This window comes from Varanus komodoensis, unplaced genomic scaffold (genome assembly GCF_004798865.1).
Source record: "Varanus komodoensis strain SLA01 unplaced genomic scaffold, ASM479886v1 scaffold2, whole genome shotgun sequence".
NCBI classification, from domain to species: domain Eukaryota; kingdom Metazoa; phylum Chordata; class Lepidosauria; order Squamata; family Varanidae; genus Varanus; species Varanus komodoensis.
In genome coordinates this window covers 33,594,427-33,621,148 of record NW_025335568.1, presented here as the reverse complement: position 1 = coordinate 33,621,148, position 26,722 = coordinate 33,594,427, and the positions used below count along the sequence as shown (strand labels likewise).

Genomic DNA, 26,722 nt, shown 5'->3' with positions numbered 1-26,722 from the left:
AGAAAGAGATACAAGTGAATTATTTGAGCAAGTCTGAAATCAGCAGTTGCACTTTAACATTCATATAGTTATAAAGCAGAGAAGACGTGCATTCAACCAGAAGACAAAGTGTTGAGATTTAGTAAAATGAAAAGCTGGTCAGTATAGAATTAATTTCCTGTGAACAATGAGGAACACCAGCCAAATTCATGCCATGCTTCTCATTTGACAACTACATTCAGACACAGCACATCTTCCATCCATTGTCCTTAAAATAGAATTCAAGGGCTAGGCTCCACTTGACATTAAGTATGTGTTTTGTTTAAAAAGACAGACCTGGAAAATTCATTGAAATTTTACAGAACTACTTCAAAGTCTAAACTTGTCAAGCGGAAGAAACTGTGACCTGGCTCACAGGTTCAAATTAACCACTGTGGCTTATGGTTTATGTAAATTGTGGGGCATAATCTGAAACACTACCCCAGTTGTGGTCTGTTGTGTTGTCTGAACCCAGGCAGCACGACTTGTTGGAGAAAGAAGCAATCCTCCAATAATGCAATGGATGTTGGAGGGTAACTGGAGAGTAGTTTTCCCCTTCCATCAAGTCATGTCAGCGGAGTTCTGACAGTACGAACAAGCTGCACCTATGCAGCAATTATTCCATTTAGGCTCTGTACACAAAGGAATTCAAAAGAACAACTACGACTTATTTTGATTGTGCAAACTAGTCCAGTAACTCTTGAAGTCATTTAGTGCTTGCATTGATTTTAGTTTTTGATTTTAATGGTTTTATTATTTTTAAAAGTGTGCATGAATCTCTGGACAAGTTTATTGAAAAAGTGACAAACAGAACAATTCTATGGACTTTTAAATTAAGTGAGTTTGTGGTACAAGAATAACCACATCTATGACTACCCAGGCTCATGGCAACAAAAGGGGGAATATATGTGTGTCGGGGGGAAGGGTCTCCTAAGTGGTGCAGGTTTTTTCCTGACCTGGGATGCCTGCCAGAGGAACATAGCCAAAGCCTGCCCAGATTGTTCCCCTACACACCCTCTTTTTTTTCCTGAATGTCAGACAGTGGGTGGTAGAGAAGTGATGGTGACAGTGGTTGCTGTCATCATGATGCTTCTAGCAACACATTTGGACCTCTGAGTGCAGACCTTCTTCACCCACAGGAAGGTCCATACAATTCCATGATTCCTGGTAGATGCTCGCACCAGACCAAGGACTGAGCCCTTAATGATTGAGTAAATTAATGTAATTTGAAATTGATGAACTATATTCGATTTGGGAGGGGCAATCTAAATTACTTTAATAAGATGTGCATGTAAAATACCCAAATTACAATAAAAACTTTCTTGGAAATATTGAATTTCAATTTTTCAAATTAAAAATGAGATATCATGCAGTAGTTTGACAAGTTTACATGTTGATGGTTGAATGCCAAAGTTAAAAAGTTCCATTGATTTCAGTGTAACTGCTTCACAATGAATGAGATAAAACGTATTTATATAGCACCATCTATCAAATGGTAGACTACTTTGAGGTGGGCAAAAAGTAGTTCTCCAGAAGTTTCAGACTTCAACTGTGAGAAGCCCATGCCAGTATGGCCAATCATCAGAAATGCAGGGAGCTAACGTCCAGATGTTAGTTCTACATACTGCCCACGTCTGGGCTAGATAAATAGTACTTAATTTATGCTCCAGCTGCCCAATGTCTCCATATTTGAATTCAAAATATATCACACACCATTGCCATCTATCTTAATCAATTTGAAATAATGACTTCAGTTATTCTATTTATTAGTTTTGTTTTGCTTTATCAGGAATAATCTCCACCAAATGTGAAAAGACAAATAGTAATATCTACCAGAAGCAGAGATTACTAAAGTGATGAGTAGGTAACTTTGAGCATAAACAAACCAAGCATTAGTGCAACAAAATCAAATAGCATGTGACCCTTTCCACAAGAATACTAATAGTTTCCTTTAAGCACAAATATCTTCATGATAAAACTGTATTATGAGCTGCTCAAAGTGCTTCACCAAAAGATTCAGCATGAAACACCTGCAACTTTTGACTCAATTACAGAGCTCCACTAACAACAAGAGAAAAGGCAAGCTATTTATCTTGATTCAAGTGCCAAGGACCATCTTTCCAGGCTACACAAGGTGTGTCAATTGGTAAAAAGACTAATCTCCAACTGCATTTTAGCACCGCAAACAGTCCTAATGAGAACATGCCACACACCTTAGAACATTTCATGCATTCTTACACTATCATTGTGCACATCGTCACAGAATGCAAGCAAAATCCTAAACAGGCATAAGAATTAAATGTTCCAAATTTGCAGTATCTCTTTTACAAAATGCATGCATTAGAAAAACAAAAAAGTCAGATTAGGGTAAATTTTAGTAAAATGGAAGCCAGTGACAGAGGATATGCTTTATAGCCAAATATTAAAATCCAGCCTATAAAAAGGAGGTGGATTATTTTGAATTGGGTCTAAGGCACAATTCATGAAGCTAAACATGCACCAGGCCAACTGATATAATCTGCATTATTTTCCAAATAAAATACTACTCGCCTGCCTCTTCTAGGGCAGGTTGGGTCACACTAACCCACTCTGGTAATAAGCCATGAGGAGCTGGTTGTTGCCTAAACAACCCATGGTATGTCCAAAAGATGGTTACGTTCACCATGTGCTCGTATGAGTATACCAGGGAACTCCTCCACTACCACATTAGTGAGTGCTTTTCTTGTTTGCAGTAGTTTCCCCGTCTTTCTTTTTTTTTGGGGGGGGGGGGAGACTGCAAAAAATATTTATAGATTCATTTATTAGATGCAGGGATGATAATTATATGAAGGGATTCAAAATTTAAAAAACCACACATATGACTAATTCAGACAGTTTTCACAAGTTAGTATCACCAAATAAAGTCAATTCTATGAAAAAAAAAATCTTATAGCTAATATAAGGAAACTCAGCATCAAGGAGTGTTCTATAAAGACTTTTGAAACATTATTTGCAACAAGCCTCTGAATTTTTTCCTATGTATCATGAATCCAGTAAGCAAGTTCTAGTAATTGTTTGAGTCACCATCCTAAAACAAGTTTACAAGTCAATAGTTGAGCTCTTGGAAGATAAATTCATTAATCTGTTAATTTCTGTAAGAACCAGCCTTGTAACCATAAAAGCTGTATAGGCATTATATTTTAAACATGCATGTTATTTCTGTACACTTTTAAAACAGCCAGTTATTTTGCTAAAGTTGGGGAGCTGTCAGTGCTTTCCAAGAAGTGATATACCACATTCAGTGCAAATACCTTTACTACTGGGTTGAGAGGGAGATGCACTGGTCCAAAAGGCCATTGGGTTAGATTTAAAAAGGTTAAAATTAAATCCTAGAAAATAAAGTGTGTTTATTTGAATAGTAAATTAACATTCCTAAAAGGCAAGGGGCACTGCTCAGAAATATGAAATACTGCATATTATGCTAGTATGATCTAAATCACATATCTTTCTAGTTGCAAAAATTAAGCTATAGCTAATGACTTTCAATACAGTAACAAGACTTACTAGTACAGTGTGAAAACCAGTGAGGTATAGCAATTAAGAGTTCTGAAGTGGGACTCAGGATGTCTGGGTTCCAGTCCCCACTCGGTCATGAAGTCTACTGGGTGACTTTAAGCCAGCGATGGTGGCTTAGCCTAACCTACCTCACAGGGCTGCTGTTATGAGGATAAAATAGAAAGGAGGGGGACCTTGTAGGCCACCTTGAAGAAAGGCAGGCTACAAATGCAATGTAATAATAAAAATACAGGGACTGCAGTCCAACAATTCTTTAATTAGTTGTTTTAACTGTATTGTAATATACTGACTACAAAAGATTCAGTGAGCATTAGCAAAAACTTGACTGACTCTACTTTCATCCTACTATCCCTGATGTGGCAGAGCATTCAATGTAGGTAAAGTATTTATCGTATGACCTAATCTGGTCTCTGTCTTTTTCCCCCCGTTTTCTCTCCCACTGTAGTCCCACATCTTGAACATTCCCTGTTGTTTGCTGAAATCCCAGGAGAGGCTATTCAAAGGATTTCTGTGCAGAAAGCAGCAGGTAACCCTTTGATAAGCACTGGTCAAAATCTGTGGGGAATTATTAGTTAGTATGTGCAATTCAACAGTGCTCACATCCCCAAAAATGTGTCTACTGAAGTCCATTTATGAGATATGCTGTTTCTCCAGTAGGTGTATTAGGTTAATTCTTTTAGGCTTATCTGAGAAACATCAAGCACCTTGGGGCAACCAATGGTTTATCTAGTCCAGCATTCCATTTCCCATAGTGGCCAGTCAGATGCTTCCAAGATGCTCACAAGCAAGACATGAGGGGAAGAGTCTTCTCATGCCTCATAACTACTAGTATTTCAGAAGTGCACTGCTCCAGTCGAGATTTCAGGTTTAAGTGCTTTTAAAGAGACAAAACCCACCCACCAGCTGTCAAGTTTTACAATCTTTAAATGTTATTAACTTTGTTAATTCCCATCTGAGCAAACTCCCATGTAAGCTGTGTCCTCCATGACATTTTAACTGAGCACAGACTCCAGCAATTTCAATACCACAGGGCTGTGAGTAAAAAGCTTTATCTAATCTGCAGAATGCTGTGGCCCAGTTAAGGGTGAAATCAGAGAACAGATCTTTAAGTGCCAAACTATCAGTATGCTTCTATCTGTAATTCAAAGAGCTCATTCTAATCTACAAACTGTGAAGTAAACTTGGTCCAACATACTTTTATTTTAAGCTTCTTCTTTCCAAGAATGTTTATAAGCCAGGCACATAAGTTTTAAGCCCCCACTCTCGTTTCCTCTCCTCTTACAGTGTACACTGGTCCAATATTAAACATTTCAAGATTGTACATCAGTAATCATCCTAAACACTTAAAGACAGATGAGGTTGAAACACATAAAATTTTCAAGTTAAAATTTAAGAAATGCTCACCTTTTTCTAGCGTTTTAAAAGAAAAATTAGAAAATCCTTCTGCTTTTGATGTAGCTACTTGAATTTCTCCTTTGCCACCAGCAGTACCACCTTCTTGATATTCAGCGGCTTTGGAAGTCACAGTGTCATGTGCATTCTCTGCTTCTGTTTGTTTCACGGTTTGACACACTGAGCTATCACTTTTGCTTTTGGAAGTAGCATTAAAACTGAAGCCAAAAAGAGATCCAGCGGCTGATGTGTTTCCAAATGTGAAAGGCTTTGATTTCTCATTGTTAAAAATACTTTTGACAGATTCTGAGCCAAACACAAATTTGGGTGGTGAAACTACTGCTTTTGTTGGTGTCTCAGAAGTTCCCACCACTGCTGAAGCCTCTGTGGTCTGTTCAACAGTTTCTTCATCCTGCTTTAAGTCGGTTCTCTCCCTGGTGGTTTCTTCCAGTACTGCAACAGCAACCTTTCCACATGGGGATTCCTTTGGTGTATTTGCTCGTGAAGAGAGTGGAGTGATTAATGCATCCTTTTCTTGTGCATACTTTGCTTCTTCAAAAATTTGCTTAAAAGAGTCAGCAACATCTTGCAACTTAAATCGCACAGCCAAGAGCTCCATTTTTTTTTCCCCTTCGGCAAAGTCACATGCAGTCCATGCCCAAGCTCGCTCTGTGCCTTTCATCGGCTGGATGGTCATATCTGGGGTTATTCTATGATTGGCACAAAGCTTTAATACCTGGTCCCTTCTCATAACTATACGGACTTGTTCAGTGTCATAGTTCTGCAAGATCTTTATATCCCCAATGCCCCTCTCTTTCCACTGGTTAGAATCTTTATCATATCTATATAGTTTAGCTCGGTGACTGAACACAACTTGCTCATTCTCTTCACCACTTGTTACTTCTATGAGGTCAGGTAAAGGCACTACTGGTTCAAAGTACTGGCCATCTCTTTCATCTTCTTGGGTAACATCAGACTCCTCATCTGTGCCTACAGAAGATCTGCTCTGGTTCTGTTTGGAAGGAGATTTTGAGGGACTTAGTGCAGATTTGAAACTAAAGTTAAACCCTGTGGTAGATTCCCCAAACCTAAATAGGTTTTTTCTCACGGGGCTACTGGCTCGAGGCAATGCGTATGTAGAACTATCTGTGCTATCATCCAGTGCTTCCCCACGTAAGTCATAGTTGTCCCATTCTAATGTGGGACCAGTGCTTTCAGCATGTGGCTTTATAACCAAATCAGAAGTGCTTGGAGCAGGTATGAAGTTTTTACTCTCTTCATCTGAGAGTTTAGTTTTATCATCTGTCAGGAAAGTTTTAAGATCTTTCAACCCAGTTTTCATTTCCTCTGCTTTTTGTATGAGCTCGGCTGTTTTTCCAGTATCTACAAGTTTGTGAGGGGTTTGGAGTGGTATATCCAACAGTAGCCTTTGGCATTCTTCAAATTTCAGCTTGAATTCCTCAGCCTGCTCTGGTGTTTTGAATTTAGCAGCCAACTGTTCCAGCTTTGCATCCCCATCAGAAAAATCACTGGCTAACCACATCCATGCTTTGTCTGAGCCAGACAGTGGCTTCAAGTTCATGGTAGTTGTGATCCAGTGGTTTGCACAAACCTTCAGTACCTGCTCACGCCGCATGAGCATTCGCAGTTTTCCATTAACTTCATTCTTAAGAATTTTCAAGTTGCCCACACCACGTTCTTTCCACTGGCTAGTTTCTGCATCAAACCGAAACAGTTTTACTCTTTGGGAATACAATACTGTCTCATCCTCTTCACCAGTCACAAGTTCCACTTTTTCTGGCATTTGGACAACAGGCTCAAAATGAATGTCATCAGTGTCTTCTGTTTTATATGCATCATCATCCTTCTCAAAATCAGTCGAAGTGTTTGCTTTAGAAGTTTTGGCAGCCTGAGAAGAAAAGAGCTTTTCCCCTGCACCTGTAAAGCCTTTGAAATTTGGATCTTTCTTACCAAACTGAAACCCTTCACCAGCAGATGTTTTTGCAAGATCAGCAAAAGTGAAAGTGCTACCATGTTGGCCAAAAACCAAATCAGTGCTCTGTTTGGTTGATGCATCATTAGATTTGGCCAAAGAGTCTTCCTCAAGTGTCTTTTTCTCTTCAAGACTTTTTAAGAGACTACTGCCTTTATTCTGTTTATTACTTACAGTATTTTTACTGGGCTCTTGTATACCAAATTTAAATTCACCTGGTGGCACAGGCATTGAAAAATTAAACCCTCCTTGCACAGGCTTCGTTTCAGTACTAACAGGAATCTGAAATGTGAAGGGAGACTTTCCTGGCTCTGTAGAGCTGCCAAATTTAAAAGCTTTCTCTGAAATGCCACATTTAAAACCTGTCCCCTGTGGTCCTCCACTAGGTTCCGATAGCTTACATTTGAAGCAGATCTGAGGCAGTGTAGAATTAAAAAGCAGAGTTGAAATTCCACCAGAAGGATTTGGAGTTTGACTAGTTGGTGAAGAACCTTCATTTCGTGTTGAACACAAACTGCAAGCCCACTGACCTTCATTTTTCATAAAAGCAGATCCAGAACCACTTGGAGGGACCTTTGAAGTATCCATCTGGCCAAATTTGAATGTAGTTTGTGGACCAAGCACTGGTGGATTAATTCCACTGGGGTTCTTGCAGCTTACACAGTGAGATAAATTGGCTTCATTTCTCACAGAACAGACCCTGCATTCCCATTGGTTCTCCTTTTTAGCAGAGGGGAGTCCAAATGTACTTGGTGGGCTTACAATGTGGGATATGAAAGGTACAGTGGACTGCATTGGAAGTACATCCTGTGCCTCTTTATTAGATGGGTTTGGAGTCTGGCATGCTACACAATTCTGTGCAGTAATTTTATTTCTAACAAGGCACGTGCTACACTCCCACTGATCTTTCTTTAACATGAACTGCTCACCAAATCCATGTGTAGTCTGCGTTCCTGAGACTTCCTTACCGAAAGAAAAGGATGAAGGTGTAGTGCCACTGGATGTGATTGTAAAACTGCTTTTGGAAGTAGTGGTTTTTATAGCATTGCTTGGATCAGGACCAGGTACCTGACAACCACCACTGACTGGGGGTGACCTACTCTTGAAATGGAATCCAGAGTTCAGGAGTGCAGGCTCAGATTTACTAGAATCCTTTGCATCCTGAGCAGCAGTTTCTCTTGACGGTCCAGTTTTCTGAGCAGTTGGCTGGCTAACATCTGATACAGAGCATTTCAAGCTGCTTTGTGCCTCTTGGAATTTTTGCTTAAAAAGAGTAGCTTCCTCTGGTGTTTTAAATCTGATGGCAAGCTGCTCAGGTTTTGGCGATTCATCTGCATAGTCAAAGGCATGCCACACAAACGACTTGTCTGACCCAGCATTTGGTTTCAAAGTCATCTCAGGATTTATGTAGTGATTTGCACATATTTTCAGCACTTGTTCTCGTCTCATAAGTAGCCGGATTTTGCCAGTTATTTTGTGCCTCAGAATTTTTACATTACCAACACCTCTCTCTTTCCACTCTCTGCATTCACCATCAAAACGAAAGAGTTTTGCTCGGTTGCAGAAGATTTCTTCTTCATCTTCCTCTCCTGTTTTTACTTCAATCTTGTCAGGTAATGGTACAACAGGTTCAAAATGAGGACCATCATCATCCTCCTCACCACCATGGACACTTCCTCCATCTGTTTCATGACTTCTGTTTGCCACATCTGAATGTGGTGTACCAAATATGGGTTTGACAGGTTCCTGGAAAGTGAACGCTTCACCCTTACCAAACCCAGAAGACTTGGGTTGATTCTGTCCCATTTTATCTGTAAATGAGATGTTCGGTGGATTCTTGGCACCAAAACTGAAGATGCTGCGTTGTCCAGTGGCATATTCAGCAAGGGGTTTCTGTCCCGTGTATTGATCCTCTTTGACAGGTTTATCTGATGTCAGGAGGCCCAACAGACTGTCATTATTGCTATATGGCGTACTATGTGGTTGTGCAACAACCTGAGGTGATGAAAAAGTAAAATCACCATCATTAGACTTGAAATTGGAATTAAATTTGAAAGTGGTTGGCTGAGTTGACTGAACAGAGGTTATCAGTGAAGATTTTGCTCCCTCGGTAGGTATAGGCTGCCCAAAGTTAGGCTTTCCAAATTCAATCACTTTTGGTTCTGCAGGTCTGGAAACTGGGGGTGCAGCTGAAGGTTTTGTAAAATAGCCTGGCTCAGGAAGTGGTGGATTTGCACTTGTTGGTGGCACATTATAAGTGTAGTAGTCCTCATTGCCACGAGGAGACAGAATTCCAGTTGCAGGAGAATCAAACCGCAGTGGAGCACCATACATTTCTTGTGAAAACATACAAGCAGAGGTGTTCTGTAGTGGAGGAGTATGCATTGGCTGTTGGTATGTATATATATGCTGCTGCGGTGTAAGCCTATTCATGGCATAGACAGGAGCCTAAAATAGAATACTCAGTGTTAGTCTTAAAGACTCAATAGCTGAATACTTGCAATTATACTTGCAATCTTGCAGTTATATTTTAATCATTGCTTAATCTATTCATAAGTTTATGCTGCTGCCCAAACTCACCATGCTGCCAAGAATGAACCTGCCTTGAGGGTTTTGAGGATTACTTGTGAAAGTAACAAGGCTTGCAGCTTGCTATATTTTCAAGTGTTAATACACAACTGTATCAAGAAATATTTTTCATTACCTTTGTAGGGGTCACATTGGTGGCTGCAGTCCTTAGAAGATACTGGGAATTATAGGTTGGTGATTGATTGTAGTATACTGAGGGACCTGTGGTAGCAACTAAACACAGGAGATAATTTTAAGAGTATATAAAATGGCAAAACATCTAGAACTAAACACTTAATACATTTCTCTGTGCTTCTGTATGATGATACTGTATGATGACACGGCATCATCTTCAACACCTGTGACCAGTTTTATACCAGGTTTTATTATTATGAAACTAGTACTTTGAAAATATCTTAAATTATCCTTTAAGTTCTTTCAACTTGCTATTAATTTAACTTTCCTTGCTTGTAATCAACTGATAGTGTATCATGAACTCTTCTAGAACTCAATTTCACCACATATTTACCAGTCAAGGGTGCTCCATGGAAATTCTGTGCCCCTTGATAGCCATCTGGCATAGTCTCTGTCGCATAGCTATCAGCAGGCCATCGGTGTGGTGTGTTTGCATTAGAATTGTTAAGTTTCATTTCTTGCATCTCATTCTATTAAAAAGATAGAAAGGAGCATTACAGACCTTCATGTCACTATGTCTCCTCAACAGAACTGAAGGGCAAAGAAAGTCACTACACAGAAATATGGTTTGTCTTAAGGATAGAGATGGCTTTCAATCCTTGCTGCCAAACTACCTGAAGGAGCGCTTACGTCCATATATGCCTGCCCGCCCCCTGAGATCAGCGGGAGAGGCCCTTCTCCAGGAACCCTCTGTGAAAGAAATTAGGAGGATAGGTACTCGGAGGAGGGCTTCCTCTGCGGTAGCGCCCAATCTATGGAATGCGCTCCTCAGAGAGGTCTGCCTGGCGCCGTCGTTGTTTGATTTTCGGCGCCAGGCAAAGACCTTTTTATTCAAACGTCATTTTAATTGTTAATAGCATTTATTTTATTAGTGGGCCAGGGTGACTTATTTTATATTGTTAACTTGTTTTATATTGTTAATTTATAGTATTTTAATTGATTTATTTGTAAGCCGCCCCGAGGCTTTGGGTGAATGGGGCGGCATAGAAATTTTCTAAATAAATAAATAAAATAAACTAGGTAAACAAAAAATTACAAATGCAACAAAATGCTCTGGGCAACACTGCAAGGTTATAAGAAGCCATCCTGCACCCGACTTGCAGTATTCAGTATGAACTACACCACATCATCTCCATTCTCCATCTCCCTCCACCCCCATTTTTCCTGGAGGGGAAGAGAAAAGGCACATAGGACAGTGGAGGAAAAGACAGAAATAGAACCAGCCACCTTTCATTTTCCTCTTTACCCTTTTCTCCTCTCTCAGCTAGCCTCTCTTGTCCACTGCTCAGGGTGTTTTGAAGCCTCCAAGGCTGCCATGATCACAGAGCCTTCTTCATCAGCCACATCCATCCAGCCAATTTCATTCCCTCTCCCTCTGGTTTTCTTTTCCAATCATGTTCTTTGACTACTCAGCCAGCTGGTTCTCTCTCCCAGATTTCCCCGCTAAAGTTTGGGGTTCTGTTTGTGCATGATTAATGCCATTTTAGCAATATTAGGATCCACACTTGGGGAGGGATGGAGCAGTAATTTTAGTGATAAAGATTGGATTTGGTTTCCTAATTATGCCCACTGGGAAAGGTTTGTTGTTACATGCAAACCTGATGCAAGTGAGTAGCTTCAGTGATTAACAAACCATTCAGAAACCCTACAGCAGAGCACCGGATCTGGTTGGTTTGCTAACCAAACACAGCCACCCAGGTTTGAATAAATAATAAGCTGCACCTGGAGAGGGTTATAAGGGAAATGAGTTAGCAGAAGCCAGGGTGGTTAGTTCTGTGTCATGAGAATCCGGTCAATGCTTTCCTTCCACTAGTATGTCACAATAGGTTGCCTTGTAACAAGAATCCGTAACACTGCTGAAGAGCAAACTAGAATCTGATTGGCAAAACTTCTGCAGTCTAGTGTTGATCATCTAGTACTTATTTTTACTATTTTCATTTTGTCTTGCTAGGATTTTTTTAAAATTGTGATTTACATTTTTTATTTGGAAGCTGGCCTGAGTTTGATTCTAACACCGGGAAGCAGGAAATAAGTATACAAATATATGCACTTGGATTGCTATCTGTACAATAACTATTTTCAGCGAAGGTATGCCAGTACAAAAGTGAAAGCTATGTGAATGCTAAATTAAAATGATATAAAATGTTTATTCAATACTTCCAGGTACACTTTGCTAGTACTTTACAGCAAACAAATAAAAACACTTGATTAATTTTAAAAGAAGCTGTTGCTCTAATTTAATATTGATAATCTGATTATGGTTATCCTGGGATTTAATTATAATCATCTGACCATAATCTGTATTTGACTTGTTTAGACTAAGCCACAATTCTGCCCCAGAAGAGAGCTTACACACACTGCAGTGCCCTTTCTTTTACCTTAATAGATTCCACCTGCTGACATAGCATCTGAAGTAGTGATTTTTGATCTTCTGCCCAGCGAGGGGGAGTTTTGGGAGAGAACTGGGGAAAAAACCCAACAACAATCAGGTGTTTTAAAGCTTATTCAAATGAAATACAACTTTCAAAACACATTTCTTTTGATATACCTTGTAGCTTTTACTTGGAGAGAGTGAAAATTTTGTGGGAGATGGAGTAGAATGTTTAATTTCGGTTTCTGCTGATTGGCTCAAATCATTGTTTAAGGCAAGATTCCTTTCTTCACCATTGTCCCCAAGTTCCTGCATTACGCATTCCAGCATCTCCTTAACAGTCTCTATGGATACAGGTAACTAGAACAAAATTATAACAAGTGATTTTTTAGAGTTATCTGACATACACATAGTTAAGTTGATGAGCTGCGTATTCTGTCTTGAATTAAAGGTTGTTGAATTCAGACTGTACTGCCTTCTTTCACTAAAACTTTACCCATAATAGTTCTTGGCACAGGGGGTTATTAGGGAGTGAAGATAGGAGGTAGCTTCAAGCCAGGCTGTTTGCTGTGCATGCCCAGCTGCATCACTTGCCAGAACTTATTACCCAAAAAGGGAAAAGGCCTTTCCTGTTGCAGCCAAGTCTAGAGAAATGGCTGTTGGGTTAGATAGGCTGGAAGGGAGCAGTGTGGAAGAACAGTACAGAAGGGAGGGGCATGTGTACTTTTGAGTAAGTGAAGGATGGTGTGTATGGCTGCATAACTAACAGAAAGAGAAAAGGTATACAAATGAATCCTGACAGAAAGGGGTTCAGGAAAAACTGGCTTTTCAGTTTTCTGTGAAATAAGATACCCATTTCTGTGAAATATTCGTACTGTTCCCTCTGCCTTGTACTCGGGTTCTTAGGGAAGTTTTTTTTTTTTTAAATTAGTAACAACAGTTCTGTGACTGGCCATACCTATGATAATAGCTATTTTGTGATTGCACTTCTGATGCTATATTTTACATTCCAAATGTACCTATCACATCACGACATGTTTCTTTCTGTATGGTGACTTTTACAGCACTTAAAAAAAAGACTAAGCCAAATCATCAACCTTTTCAATTACAGCAGCATCTGTGCAGCTTTCATCAATTATCTTTATGAGATAGTCTCTGCTCTTTTTTAGGTAGTTCCTGCATTCTTCTTGTTCTTCTAGTGAGAGACCATCATTCTCCATCTCTTCAGCTTTCCTCTGGAAAATCTATTCGAGAGAAAAAGGAGTAAGCTATTTATTTATTTACTTAGCTGTTATTTATAATACTTCTATACTGCTAAATATTTTTTAAAAACCTTGTGGTTTGCATATACATACTAAAATCACATTAAAATACAAATTAAAAACAATTCCAAATACAGAATAATATGAAGCAGTACAATGGAGTGGTGTGTTTAGTTTAGTTTCAAACCAGAGAAAATCTTGGTGAATGAGTGTTTTCAGGAAGTATTTGAAAGATGCTACCTTTTTTGCCTCTTGAACTACCTAAGAGAGTTTCCTTGACAGGAATGGTGCCACTACTGAGAAGGCATGTTATCATCACACAGTGACATTCTGTTCATTTTTGAATGACCACCAAGCCCTCCTCTGATAAATTTAAGGGCTAGTTTGGGGTGTGTATGCACACGTGTGTCTATATGGAGAGGGCAGCCTGCTAGATATCCTGGTCAGCAATGTAACCTTATCATGTCCAGGTACCTAATAGCTGGTTTAGCAGTGAATGCATTATATAAAGAGAGAGTAAGAGATGTATAGTTGCAGGGAAGGGGGAACAAAGAGAAATTCAGCACTTACCAGAGCAAGATTCCAGTATGCTACAACATTTTTAATAACTTCAAATGCTTGCATGGCATCTTCTGTTTTCCCATCAACTGCATCTAAAATGGCAAATGCTATATGTGCTTCTTCTCGATATTCATCAACCTGGGAAGCCTAGGAAAGCGATTTACTCCATTAGATTTATGTAGCCAGTTTCAGTACAAAAATCTTGTCACAACTCCAAACAAACCCGTTTTTCTAGCTATGGGAACCTATTATCTACATAGGCTAGTGGACAGGACACTTCAATATCTAACACATGTCCAATTTATTTATGCTCTGCTAAATAGGGCAGATCATCTTTGCTTGTCTTTTCCATAAAGATGGTCTTTCCTTCTAATTCTTCACCACCTTGTATATTAACTGAAGTCATACATATGTACAGGGTTGCCTTGCCACCAGTGTCCTGTGCCTACCTCCCTCAAAGCCACCAGCCTTCCAATTAAAGTGTCACAGTAAATTTTATTTTCCTGGATGTCAGTTTGTGCTGATCAAGAATTCCACAGGGAAGAGCTATTTCAGCATGCTACGTATGTCTTTGCACTTTCAAGATTAGCAACAGGTTATTTATTACAACCCCCACTGAGTTTAGCATTCTCAACAAGTTCCATCTGGTCACCTATTTCTATATAAAACCACCAGGAGAGATAATTGAGACAATACACTGATTCATATGGTCAAAATAAACCATGATGGTTTATATCTTATTTACATTATGGCATGTACAGGGCATGATTTCAATAATCAATAAACAACCAACAATGATCCTATAATAGCCCATGGGTTATTGGAAAATTATTTCCCCTTCCAACAAGCCATGTAGCCTAGTTTTAGATGACATGATAAGCTGACCCCAAGCAGTGATTATTTAAATAGTATCCTACATGCACCACAATTTAAATAAGCCACAAAAACTTTGATTGTGTGAACTAGGTCAATATGAAGTGCAGTGCCATCAGTATGCTATTAACTTTATAACTTTCAATTAATCCAGGAGTGGAAACAAAAACCCTGAATCAATGCTTCATGAAGAGCTAAACAAACTGAAGTTGAATTCTGTTGAAAGAGGCAATCCTGTGGATTTGGGAAAGGTCAAGATTCCTCTGAATAATGTATCCAGGCAATAATTGTATTTGTGGACTTTACTTGGCTCTTGTGTCCTCAGCTACATCTTTCTGGAGAGTCAATGTTTAATTGCTGTAGTCCACAGCCTGATTAAATTATAAGATGCTTATGTATTGACATTATGGGACCAGTATGACTTAGCGTCAAATTCTGAGCTTTGAGGGCCTAAATTTGTCAAGTAAAAGACCATCCAGCTAACTACACCTACCAGACCCTAGTTAGCTGAACACTTCATGGCTGTCTCCTGCATGCAAAGTTCTCATATGCAGATAGGGAAATAGAGTAGAAATGCTCCCTAAAAAGGCATTTAACTAGCCAGATTTTAGACATAGAGGATAATCCTTACCTTGGGGAGAAGGACAAACAGTTACATCAAAACAAGAATTTGGACAGAAGATTAAAGCAAGCATTTTGAAACATAAAGGCTACCACAGGAAAATCCTGTATTTTTCTGGCAGCCTCTATTACCTGAATATCTTCACTATGAAAATGCTTGAACAAAGGGTCAATTGGTTCAGGAATGCTTTTCTTCTTCTTGATTGTTTCCAGCATTGGCAAAACTTTCTTCCAATAATACACACTTCGTCCAATGTACTCCCTTTGGTCGTAGAAAGAATTAAGACCACAACCCTGTGAAATCATATAATTTGAATTATCTTTATGTCTCAAATGTAGACCTGGTGATGCAATCTGACATTTATCTTTTAATGTTCAGCATACTATTATTTCATTTACATTTAATCAAGGAACTCAAGGCAGCACATATGGTCCTCTTTTCTTCCATAAAACAGCCCTATAAGGTTAGACAGATTGAAAGTTGATGAATGACTGGCTAAATGTCATCCAAAGACCTTCATGATCAAGCAATACTTTGAATTTTGGACTAAAACTAGTGAGTCAAACAGTCTGAACAGTACAATCAGCACTTCAATTCTAGCATGTAATTTTTTGCCAATTTGTAGGATATTAAGTTTCATGAATGTCTTCTCATAGCCTAGGAAGGTCTGACCAGTTCTTGCAGCCTTCAAAAAGAAGTTTCAATTATATTCTGATCTTGTTTTTCTACATGAGATTTAAGCTAAACTATATGGATAATTTAATGATTTAAGGTACAACTCTGCATGTTTAGACAGAAAAGATCCTACAACTTCCAGCATTACCCTGCCAGAGAGTTACAAGATATTTTCTTGCTAAATATGTGTAGAATTGCACTTCTATGGAATTAACTTTACAGCTTTGGATTTATAGAAAATGGCACCAGGTCACTTACTGTTTTAAGGAGACTTTTTGCCCAGTGCACAATCAGACCTGGTTGAAGACCATGTTTTCCTAAAGCCCTAAGGATGCTGATTTCATGTTGAATAAGAAGTCTCATTTTTGCAGCTGTCCCAGATCTGAAAAGCACATTTATATAGGAACAGTTCAGCTGTATGTTGTTGTTTAAATTATCTACTTTTTGGTTAGCTTTAATCTGAAATGTTAACAAGACAATCTACTTTTAAAAATGAAACACAAAGATCTTTCCAACAATTGCAAAAAGATTTGCCAGAAAATTCTGATCTAGCATAATGATATAAAAGAATATCTCACATCCAATATCAGTCTTATATTAAAGATGGAGAACTCCCCTTGTCACATCCCGCTATGTGAGAAAAATCCAAGGAATAGGTTTAAATATGCCGAGTAACTAGCATGACATCTACAACTACACATCTATCACAGGTGGATTAAAAAAAATAATACTGGTACTTACACAGCTCGTTTGTGAATCAGAGCATAAACGGCATCCCACCAGGCCCTTTGCCTTTCAGTACAAAGTTGCTTGTATATTGGCAGTGGCAAGAATCGAGGTTGATGTGCAGTGTACTGAGTATTAAACTTTTCTTGTAATTGTAAACGACTGGAAAATATCACCCCAAGCAGGAATACCTGTTTTTCAAACACACACATTCAAGTTGTACTGTATAAAATCACTCTATCATAGTAAATTCAGTGCTAGAACTATTTTCTTACTTCAAGGTCCAACATGCAAATTGATTCAGGGGCATTGGTTTCAAGTCTTGATGTTTCCTGAGGCAGATGAAAAAGCTGTTTTAACCATTTGCGAATTGCTTGGAAAGTTGGTATGGAGCTCCACTGCAAACCAAGCCATGTGAGGTGCTGGAGACTACCCCTGTGTGCTCTAATGGCACCTAAAGAAAAGAAATTTTTGATTGCCTTTCAAAGAAAAAATGTTATATGCCACCAGAAGACAGTGATGAAGCTAGGATTTTTGTTACAAAATTTTATTTCTTCCCATTCAAACAAATCAGGAGATCTCATCCATTTTAGCTTCCTGTTAAGGATATGCATCTGGCCTAAGATATAACTTAATATAGAAATTTACTCAGGCAGCCTAATCAGAGAAAAATTTAGAAGCACTGGCCATGGTTAGGATTCTTTTCTCAGACCTGTGCACTCACTCAAGTACTCACTCTTGTTGATACTGTATTTGAAAGATAGTGGCAAATTAAGAGGCTGACCTGCTATCCCACCTAAATGCAGCTAGAGATTTAGCATCATATGGTATAATCTCAGACAGGAGTTCCCAAAAGAGCACCTGCAAAACTTCCAAGTACCCATGAAGCACTCCATTCCCCGTGCCCTTCACAAATGTACTGTTAATTAACAAAAAACTTGGAAAATGTTAGCGCACCAGGTTTGCATTCTTGTGTGCTGCTAATCAGCTATTCAGAGGGCAGGGAGAAAAGCATAGCTGTCTGGCCCCATCCAATCGTCTTCCATTTATGCTGGTTTTCCCTTTTGTTCTCTCAGGTCCACTATGCATGAACACACACCAGTTAAACTGTCTGTATGTACTGGGAATCATTGGCCTCATTTCCTGGATAGGCACAGCTTGTCATATCATCTGAACCCAGCCAGCTAACAAATTACAAATAGCCCAAAATCAAACCATGGGTTCTTTCAGTCACACAAACCAAGTGTCTATTTCTCTGTTCCATTTCTAGCCTTGTTTTCTACTCACAGTCTCTAGCATCGTTATTTCTCCCTCCTCACTGTTTCTTCCCACTTCTTAGCCTCTATCCTTGCTCTCTCTCTCCCCCTTTACCTTGCTAATTCCTGTTTCCTGCCCCACCTCTTTTCACTAGCCATGCCTCCACAGCAGCCATTCTGCAACTAGCCAGATTATGTGGTTGTGCTCACAGCTGTTCTCAACTTCCTGAATTTTCCCAGAGGTCCCAAAATGTTGAAGCAAGTACTTGAAAAAAACAAGTTTGTGTAAAAATCTTGCATTTGCTACAGTGTTAATATTGGTTTGTTTCATGTATTTTAATTGAAGGTTTAAGCTAACCAATTCATGTAATTCAGTTTTGCAACAGAACACACATAAAAATTCAGTACTTTAAACTTCTTACCGATATCATATCTAGTTAATTCAATGCATTCTGGTGCCTGTACACTAACATTTCTGATATCATCAGTGCCAAGGAATGAACTTTCTTTAGAACTACTCCCAAATAGTGCATCAAATAAGGCAGACTGCCCACTCTTGTTTGCAAAGGATTCAACAATCTCCTTGAAAAAGTCCTGTTTGTTGTAGCTTAGGTTTAGCAGCATATGCCCTGAAAAGGAAAGAGACATGATTGACTATAGTAATAGCAGTTCCTATCTGGGATGTAAAGCAGTCCATAATTTGGGCTTCAGAGACATGAATTTTTAAATCTAACACATTCTGTTCATAAAAGGAAAAAACTGTAGATACATTATGACCATTTGACTGTTATTTGCTGTAGTTGGGGGTAACAAAAGAAGCTATCCTAGGATCTGTAGCACTGAATGGATGCTTGATTGGTAGTATAAGCACATATTATCTCTTGAATTCTTAGCATTAACTTTCATGGTTTTCATTACTTATAATTTTCAACCGAGTGAAACTGTACATTGCTTTAGCATAGCTACAAAATTCCAACAGCTGTGATTTTAAATATGAATTGCTTTTATCATCATCATTACCAGATTGGCTCTGTCGGTCGCAGGCTAACATTTCCAACTTCTCTTGTTCAGCTTGATCTCCTTTTATTAGTTTTGACTTTGGTCTAGGGACCTGGTAGGGATTAGACAAGTATAAAGAATTCCTCCACAGTGAAAGATATGGTGGCGATACTATGTTTGCAGAATAAAATACATATTTTTCTCATGAAGTGTAGAAATCTTGGATACCAGAGTCATGAATGTAACCTTCTTGCAAATTAATACTACACTAGATTTCTGTTCAGTTTGCTAAACTGAAAAAAATCAAGTTGGATTTGGTATTGTGTTACACAGCCCCCTGCAAAATTAATGAATACAGAATTACTGCCTCATCCTTAATATAAGAAAAGGAACTGTACCTTGAACTCAAAGTCTTGCATTGACTTAGTCAGCACATTACATTGACTCATGTAGTCAATGGAGATAGGACAGTTAAAAAACAGTCCACTGGCAATTCTTTGATACACAGTTCAATCTGGAGGGCCTAGAGACCTTCTCCCTAGATTGCGGTTTGCCTAGCATAGGATATGGGAACCTAGCAAGACTTAACACAAACCTCCCTGGTGGACACAGGTACTGTTGCTGCAGTGGCACACAGAGCAGCTAAAGCTTGGGCAGATGTGACACAACAGGAACTGTTGCAGAATGTGACACACACTGGCACAACAGAGGCAGTAGCCATAACATGCCATTTGATTTCCCCAGCAAGACAGACAGTGGAGTACTATGTCTGCATGTCACATGTCATCATGTGCCAGCAAGCTCAAGGTGTCCAAGTTACACAACCAGGCTAAAATAAATTATCTACAGACAGCACCTGAATCCTCCTGATTTTACAGGTGTTTCTTGTTTCTTTCTTTATACCTGTAGACCAGTCTTCCCCAATCCGGTACTTTCTAGAGGTTTTTTACTTCAATTCCCAACAGCCCCAGCCAGCATGGCCAACAGACAGGAATGCTGGGAAGGCACCAGGTTATAGAGGGCTGTTGTGAGTACAAGATTCTGTTAATAAGCACAGATATGCAAATATTTGCGGTGAGTAAGAATGGCCTAAGTTTCACAGTAATGCAGTACTGGAACTCTCATTAGTATTTTTAAGCACAGATCTTCGGTGCATATGAATGTCACCAGCACCCCCCTTGAAATTAGCTTACCTGAAAAGCTAGAAGGTAGCACAAAGCAGCCAATTCAGAAACAGCTCTCCACTGCATCTCACTCTGCTGAGCCATTTTCAACAGCAGAGTTCCAGCATGCATATAGAAGTGGCCTCTCATTTCCAGGAAAGTTACAGAAAGTTCATCACCTCCAGCTGCATATGGTTTCACTGAATGAAGTGCATGATCAAAGCTACAAGAGAAGATGCTCATAAGTAACAGCAGTAGTTTCAAGGCTGGACACTTAGTGTTACAAAAGCCAGAAAATGTTAAATAATATCAAATGCAAATAATTTAACTCTCTTGCCTTTTGTTGCTGTTCTGCTATACTTCATATGTAAAGGCTGGGTTCATACAACACATTAAACCCCTTGGGAGTTTTAAACAAGCAGAATTCCTCGATGGCAGGCAGATGATCAGACATAGCAGCACTTGTGTGTGCCAGAATGTCCCCAATGCACAGCAAGCTATTTAATGCTGACTATGGCTTGACTCCTAAAAACAGATGCCCCTGTTATCCACATTTGGGAAAGTGAGGGTAGCCCAGGGCCACATGCACCCCCACAAAATAATGTCTGAAAATTCTACTACAAAGGGTTGTTTGCCACATCTCAGACCTTCTGAAAAACTAGCTAGCAGTGGGCTACACAGTTGCAATTTGGCATGGACAAGTGTCTGCATGATTACAGTCAAATTACAACTGTGCCAAATTGCAGCTGTGTACACCACTGCTAACTATATGTAAGTATTACCTTTTAAAGAGGGCTTGTGTGTGTGCCTGAAGCACCCTTTTGCAGAAGAACACTCAGATTTGGAGAGGAGGTTAATGTGAACCTGGGTTGACTTCCTAAAAGAAATGTGATGACTATTGGTGTCAGGTTGCCTGTTCGAGATCTAGTTGTAGTTTGTCATTTTGTCTCAGTCTGGGTGGGTGGCAGGGGTTATTTGAGGATTAACAATGCATGATTGAAGCTTAACTCTCAAACCCCAGTAGCCCAGGTTCAAACATAACTAGACATGGTGACTCTCTGCCAGACACTGAATATTAAAAACAAGTGCCCACAGGCATCACAACCAATTGTCTGGCCTGCAGAAATCATCCAAATGAGCCCAATATAAGTTTTAAAAGTTTAAAACACCAATTTAAAAGCCAGAAGCTATATGGGCATGTAAAAATAGAGTAACAGATTTAAAACAATAAAAACTAAAAACTAAAATGCCTAGGAAAACAAAAGGGTCTTTACAAGGCACTGAGGGCATCACAGTGGAGGCACCAGGCAAGCCTCTCTGGGGAGGACATTCTACAAGGAGGAAGCCAACACTGAAGATGTCTTCTTAGTAGCTTACTGCATTGACAGGATGCCCTAAGGCGGCCCTCTGAAGCCTGAGTTTGCACAAGCCAACAACCCTTCATGGGTAATAACACACCGTGGGATCTTATGTTGTCTAAATCCAGACTGCTTTTCATAGGATGAACTTTCTTTATTTTCTAATCAACAAGCCCATGTCTTGTTTTGTGGGCTGCTTAATCAACAATGGGTTGCCATGTCATCCAAACCCAGAACAGCAATTTCATCAGAGTTTGTGGGGAGCACCTAGTGACCAACTCAACAAATCCCACTTTTTGCAGTCCTACCCTGCCTATGACAGGCCCTATACTGACCCCTCAGTGATAGTCTCAAGTGACTGTTACTAGGTTAAGCCTTTTCCTCTAATTTAGTCTCAGAATACTGCACAAATCTGTTCATACTGTCCCCACATGATTTTAAAATTATTTTGGTGCCCTTTTACAAAATGCAGAGGAAGTGCTTATGTGCTCATGCTACCCCACTGAAATCTTGTCTTGTAGTTTCCATTTATGTTTCAGCTGTAGGGAGTAGGGAGCACACATGGAAATTGACGTAGCAAAATCATTTGAACTGTCAATTGAAAAGATCAGCTAAAGGGTAAAAAAGTGTCCAAAGAAGGTGCATGGTGGGGGGGGGGGACTTCTGCCACTTAGCAATGCAATCATCTCGATCTTAAGTGTTGATTGGACACTTTTCAGTTTCCTCCAATATTTCAGCACTTCCTAAAGTCTCCAGCTGGGCCAGAAAGGGGGCATATTGGCTCCCTACAGCTCCTTTTCCAAACATTTACTGTTACAGTTACTGTAATTCCCTTACAGTTCTAAAAAATAACCCAGGCCTATCGCAAACTTATTTGCTTAGAAGTATACTTAATTGTCCATTTTGGGGGTTCTGATTTTTTTTTTTTTAAATCCTAGGAGTGATCAGAGAGTTAGGGGGCAATCAAGATGGAATTTGCTGTGAAGGACACTGGGATACCAGCTGAAGTACTGAGGGAGAACAAACCATGATAAGGCCTGTCAGGCATACCATGGATTGTTCATGGATTGAATCTAGACAGCATAGCTTGCTTTGCAGGGTGGCTTAATGTGATGTACAAATAACCTTAATTATGCTAAGTGAAGATACCTTTCAAGGGTTTTTCTGCTTTCTTCTACACCTTCGTTTGAAAGTGTCATTACAACTAGATTGCAGTAGGCCAACAAGAGATCCCGATGGGTCTTTCTCCAGCTAATTTTATCAGATTCAGAGTCCTGTGCAGATTCCAGATATTCCTAGAAGAAATCATTTAAAACTTATGGTTTGGGCAACTTGCAGTAAGGTTCAATCATCAGATCTGCAGCATTATCATCCAAGGTCAGACCTAATTCATCAAGTTATTCTTTACTGAAATTCAGCAGCAGACCTAAATCTTGTTTCACATAAATATTAAAGTAATTGTTTTGAAAGCAGTTTGATAACGATGTTCCAAGTTGTCTTTTTAAAGGCACTCTGAAGATTGGCAGTTCAACACACTTTGAAGGGACTTGCAGTTACTCCCACACCACCAAAGAAAGTATATGGATTGGCAGGACAAAGAATACAAGACCATTTTAGACACTGGGGGTACCCTGAACACCTTGGTTAGTTATCCATGCTCTAAGTAAGTGGGGCACTTGTTCTGCATCTGGCAGGCTAAAAAGCAGATTCTGCTGGGTCCAAGGAACCATGATTAGAAGGAAAATAGCCACTAAACCTGCTTTAAATATACTTACATAAATGTTTGTTCTAGAATAGTTCTCATGCTTTGACTTATGCATGAAGCTGTAGATGGAACGTATTTTAACTAAGTGACAATATTTCGTTCACCATTCTCTGGCATGTAATGTAAAATGGCTCTTCTGCAAGCTGAACTGGCCCTCTGCATGTGGAATAGCACATGAGGATCCAACCCAATAACATGTGGCTACAACTCTGGGCCTGTATGGACCCGACCCTTTCTTAACTGCATGCTCAAACCATTGCCCAAAAAGTTATTGACACAGAAAATGCCCTCTGTTACACCAAAGAAGCTTAGCTACAATTTAGTACTAAGGAGGCACACAATAATACTTTCTATGGAAAAGCAGAAGCAGAAGTATTTTACAACACACCATCATACAATTGAACAAACCTTAAGTGTCTGCACAACACATGAGCACCACTCCAAGCTTGACTGCAGGGAAATTTTCTTCTCTGCTTCCTGACAATGCTTCACAGCATCTCCAAGTCTTTTGTTTGAGATGTATAGTTTTACTAATCTGATGTTAACATATACATCATCTGGCCTGGCATATAATTCTGACTGGATCAAGTCAAATAGCTGATTCCACCCATCTTCACTTTTGCAATCCAACAGACATTCCTACAGTAAACATAAATGACGAATCAAGTTGTGTTGTTGCATAATGTTTCAATGTAAGCATTTAAAGTTTCCATTATCTCAGAAAAATGGCAGCATATAAGAAAGTCCTTTGAAAGAGAAATTAAGTTGTTGTTGTTAGTCGTGAAGTCATGTCCGACCCATCGCGACCCCATGGACGACACTCCTCCAGGCCTTCCTGGCCTCCACCATCTCCCGGAGTCCACCTAAGCTCAGTGACTCCATCTAGCCACCTCATCCTCTGCCGTCCCCTTCTTCTTTTGCCATCTACTGTTCCCAGCATTAGGCTCTTCTCCAGGGAGTCCTTCCTTCTCATTAGTTGGCCAAGGTATTTGAGTTTCACCTTCAGAATCTGGCCTTCTAAAGAGCAGTCAGGGTTGATCTCCTCTAGGCCTGACCAGTTTGATCGCCTTGCAGTCCAAGGGACTCGCAGGAGTCTCCTGCAGCACCACAATTCAAAGGCCTCAATTCTTTGGTGCTCAGCCTTCCTTATGGTCCAGCTTTCACAGCCATACATTGCAACTGGGAAAACCATAGCCTTGACTATACACACTTTTGTTGGCAGGGTGATGTCTCTGCTTTTTACTATGCTGTCTAGATTTGCCATAGCTTTCCTCCCCAGGAGCAAGCGTCTTTTAATTTCTTGGCTGCAGTCCCCATCTGCGGTGATTTTGGAGCCCAGGAAAATAAAATCTGTCACTACCTCCATTTCTTCCCCGTCTATTTGCCAGGAAGTGAGAGGACTGGATGCCATGATCTTAGTATTCTTAATGTTGAGTTTCAAGAAATTAAGTATAAAGTGCATTATTACACTAAAAACAACCAGGGAATAAACTGTAGTCCCTTTGTTTTTCTAATTCAACATTTTGAAAAAATGAAAAGAATTGCTACATTTCACTGACTTTTCATTTTTGGTAATTAAGAGAGGAGTATCAGACTACAGAATACAAACAAAATTACTTCTATTACTATAAAAAGTGAAAGTATGGCAATAATAGATCAATTCCATTCAATTTTTCATCTATCCACCAAGGTTTACTTTCTACACTGTCATGCTATAGGAATGTCTAAAAGTTTACCTTCAGACGGAAAACTGAAGGGCTCCCAGGAAAGAGCTTAGCTGCTCTATCAACCCAGTATTTTGCTCTTCCATCAGCAACATCATTATTGCATAGTAGTTCTGCAATCTTCAATACAAGGTCTTTCTGTGTTGGGTTCAACTCCACTGAACGCTAAAGCACCAATAAAAAAGAGGAAATATAGTTATTCTGTTTCTTCTGCAATACTGAATTTTGCAACTCAGATCACTAGAATGTATCCTGCAAAGTACAATTTCCCCTTTACTTAGCACTGTTGAGGCCTCATCTGGAGTCCTGTGCCCAATATTGGGCACCACAGTTTAAGAAAAATGTAGACTAGCAGGAAAGGGTTCAGAGGAGGGCAGCAAGGATGATCCAAGGTCTGAAAACAAAACCCCATGAGGTCAGCTTCAAAGAATTGGACACAGTTAGCCGAAAGAAGACCGAGGGGAGATATGATAGCACTTTTCAAGTACTTAAACAGCTGTTGCTAAGAGGGACAGAATATTTTCTCGATCATCCCAGGGTGCACGCCACAGACTAAGGGGCTCAAGTTACAGAAAGATATTGGGGGAAAAAAATCCTGATTGTTAGAGCAACACAGCAATGGAACCAATTTCCCTGGGAAGTTGTGAGCTCTCCCACACTAGAAGCATTCCAGATGAAACTGGACAGCCATCTGAGAGGGATGGTGTAACTTGGAGCCCTGCAGGGAGTTGGGCCTAATGTCTCTCTGGCCCCTTCCAACTCTAACATTCTACAATTCTAACAGTATAGTTTGTTTAATAATCTAGATAAATGCCATAGTGATGCTGCCATCACCCATGTTACTGCTGTTAAATCTTGAGTCTCAGCAATTTGCAGTGTAAACTCTACCATTCTATGATTCTATGGTTCCATGTTATCAGCCCAAGTTAAAGAGGCTTAAATAGTATTATGTTAATATTTAAGGCTGACTTTTTGCAACTATGATTAAGTCAAAAGAGCGATCTGGTCTAGCTTTTTATTGTTTTTTAAATATAGCACACTAATATGTATGCAAAATATGGAAATATATTTAAGTAAGAATATCTCTGTAACGGAGGAGACCTTGGGCGGAGGAAAGAGAGGCCAAGGTTAAAGGTTGAGAAATATCGGGCTGGCACAGGTGGCCTCCAAGGCTGTGCACGGAGAAAGGGAGTTGCTGCAGGCCTGGAGTTTGTCAAGGTTAGACACAACCTCCTCCAGGGAGGTGCCGAAGTTAGCACCTAGATCAGGGGAAAGAGATTTGCTTTGATGTCATTAATGGGAACAAAGAAGCTGATGGTGCCTTTCTGAGGATGGGAGAAGAGAGGTCTGCCAGTGGATGCCAAGCCCCCAGGAATGGGAGCCCGCTACTCATGAGAAGACTGATAAATACTAGGGAAGTGTTAGGATTTTAGGTCAGCTATCTGTTCTTGTTTAATGCCTGGGGTGGCCAAATGATTTGAGAGATTTGACTATCTGCTACTATAATGCTTAACTGGTTGCTGCTATCCACTATCCCCTTTCCCATACCCTTTACCCTACTGTCGTGTAAATTGTCACTGTGTGTGTTGTGGTGTGGATGTACTGTTAGATGTTGCGGAATAAACCTCAATTTTCTCCAAGCCCTG

At 39.7% G+C, this 26,722-nt stretch overlaps 1 protein-coding gene across 6 annotated transcripts in view; it reads right to left on the bottom strand.

Moving 5' to 3' along the window:
• Positions 1-26,722, bottom strand: part of LOC123022496 (E3 SUMO-protein ligase RanBP2-like) — a 40,050-nt gene that overhangs the window by 9,150 nt on the left and 4,178 nt on the right. For 4 of the 6 annotated variants that reach the window (XM_044428203.1, XM_044428204.1, XM_044428206.1 and 1 more), the window contains exons 4-20: positions 25,089-25,241; positions 23,761-23,991; positions 22,737-22,882; positions 20,260-20,452; positions 19,088-19,178; positions 18,490-18,696; positions 17,087-17,265; positions 16,827-17,002; positions 16,344-16,467; positions 15,542-15,703; positions 13,925-14,062; positions 13,190-13,336; positions 12,270-12,452; positions 12,100-12,183; positions 10,056-10,191; positions 9,663-9,760; positions 4,978-9,406 (exon numbers count right to left, since the gene is read on the bottom strand). In XM_044428203.1, coding sequence (XP_044284138.1) covers positions 4,978-9,406; positions 9,663-9,760; positions 10,056-10,191; positions 12,100-12,183; positions 12,270-12,452; positions 13,190-13,336; positions 13,925-14,062; positions 15,542-15,703; positions 16,344-16,467; positions 16,827-17,002; positions 17,087-17,265; positions 18,490-18,696; positions 19,088-19,178; positions 20,260-20,452; positions 22,737-22,882; positions 23,761-23,991; positions 25,089-25,241 — 6,877 coding nt within the window. Of the gene's footprint in view, positions 1-4; positions 3,387-4,977; positions 9,407-9,662; positions 9,761-10,055; positions 10,192-12,099; positions 12,184-12,269; positions 12,453-13,189; positions 13,337-13,924; positions 14,063-15,541; positions 15,704-16,343; positions 16,468-16,826; positions 17,003-17,086; positions 17,266-18,489; positions 18,697-19,087; positions 19,179-20,259; positions 20,453-22,736; positions 22,883-23,760; positions 23,992-25,088; positions 25,242-26,722 lie in introns of those variants that run through there. The other 2 variants (XM_044428208.1, XM_044428207.1) reach the window with 2 other exon arrangements.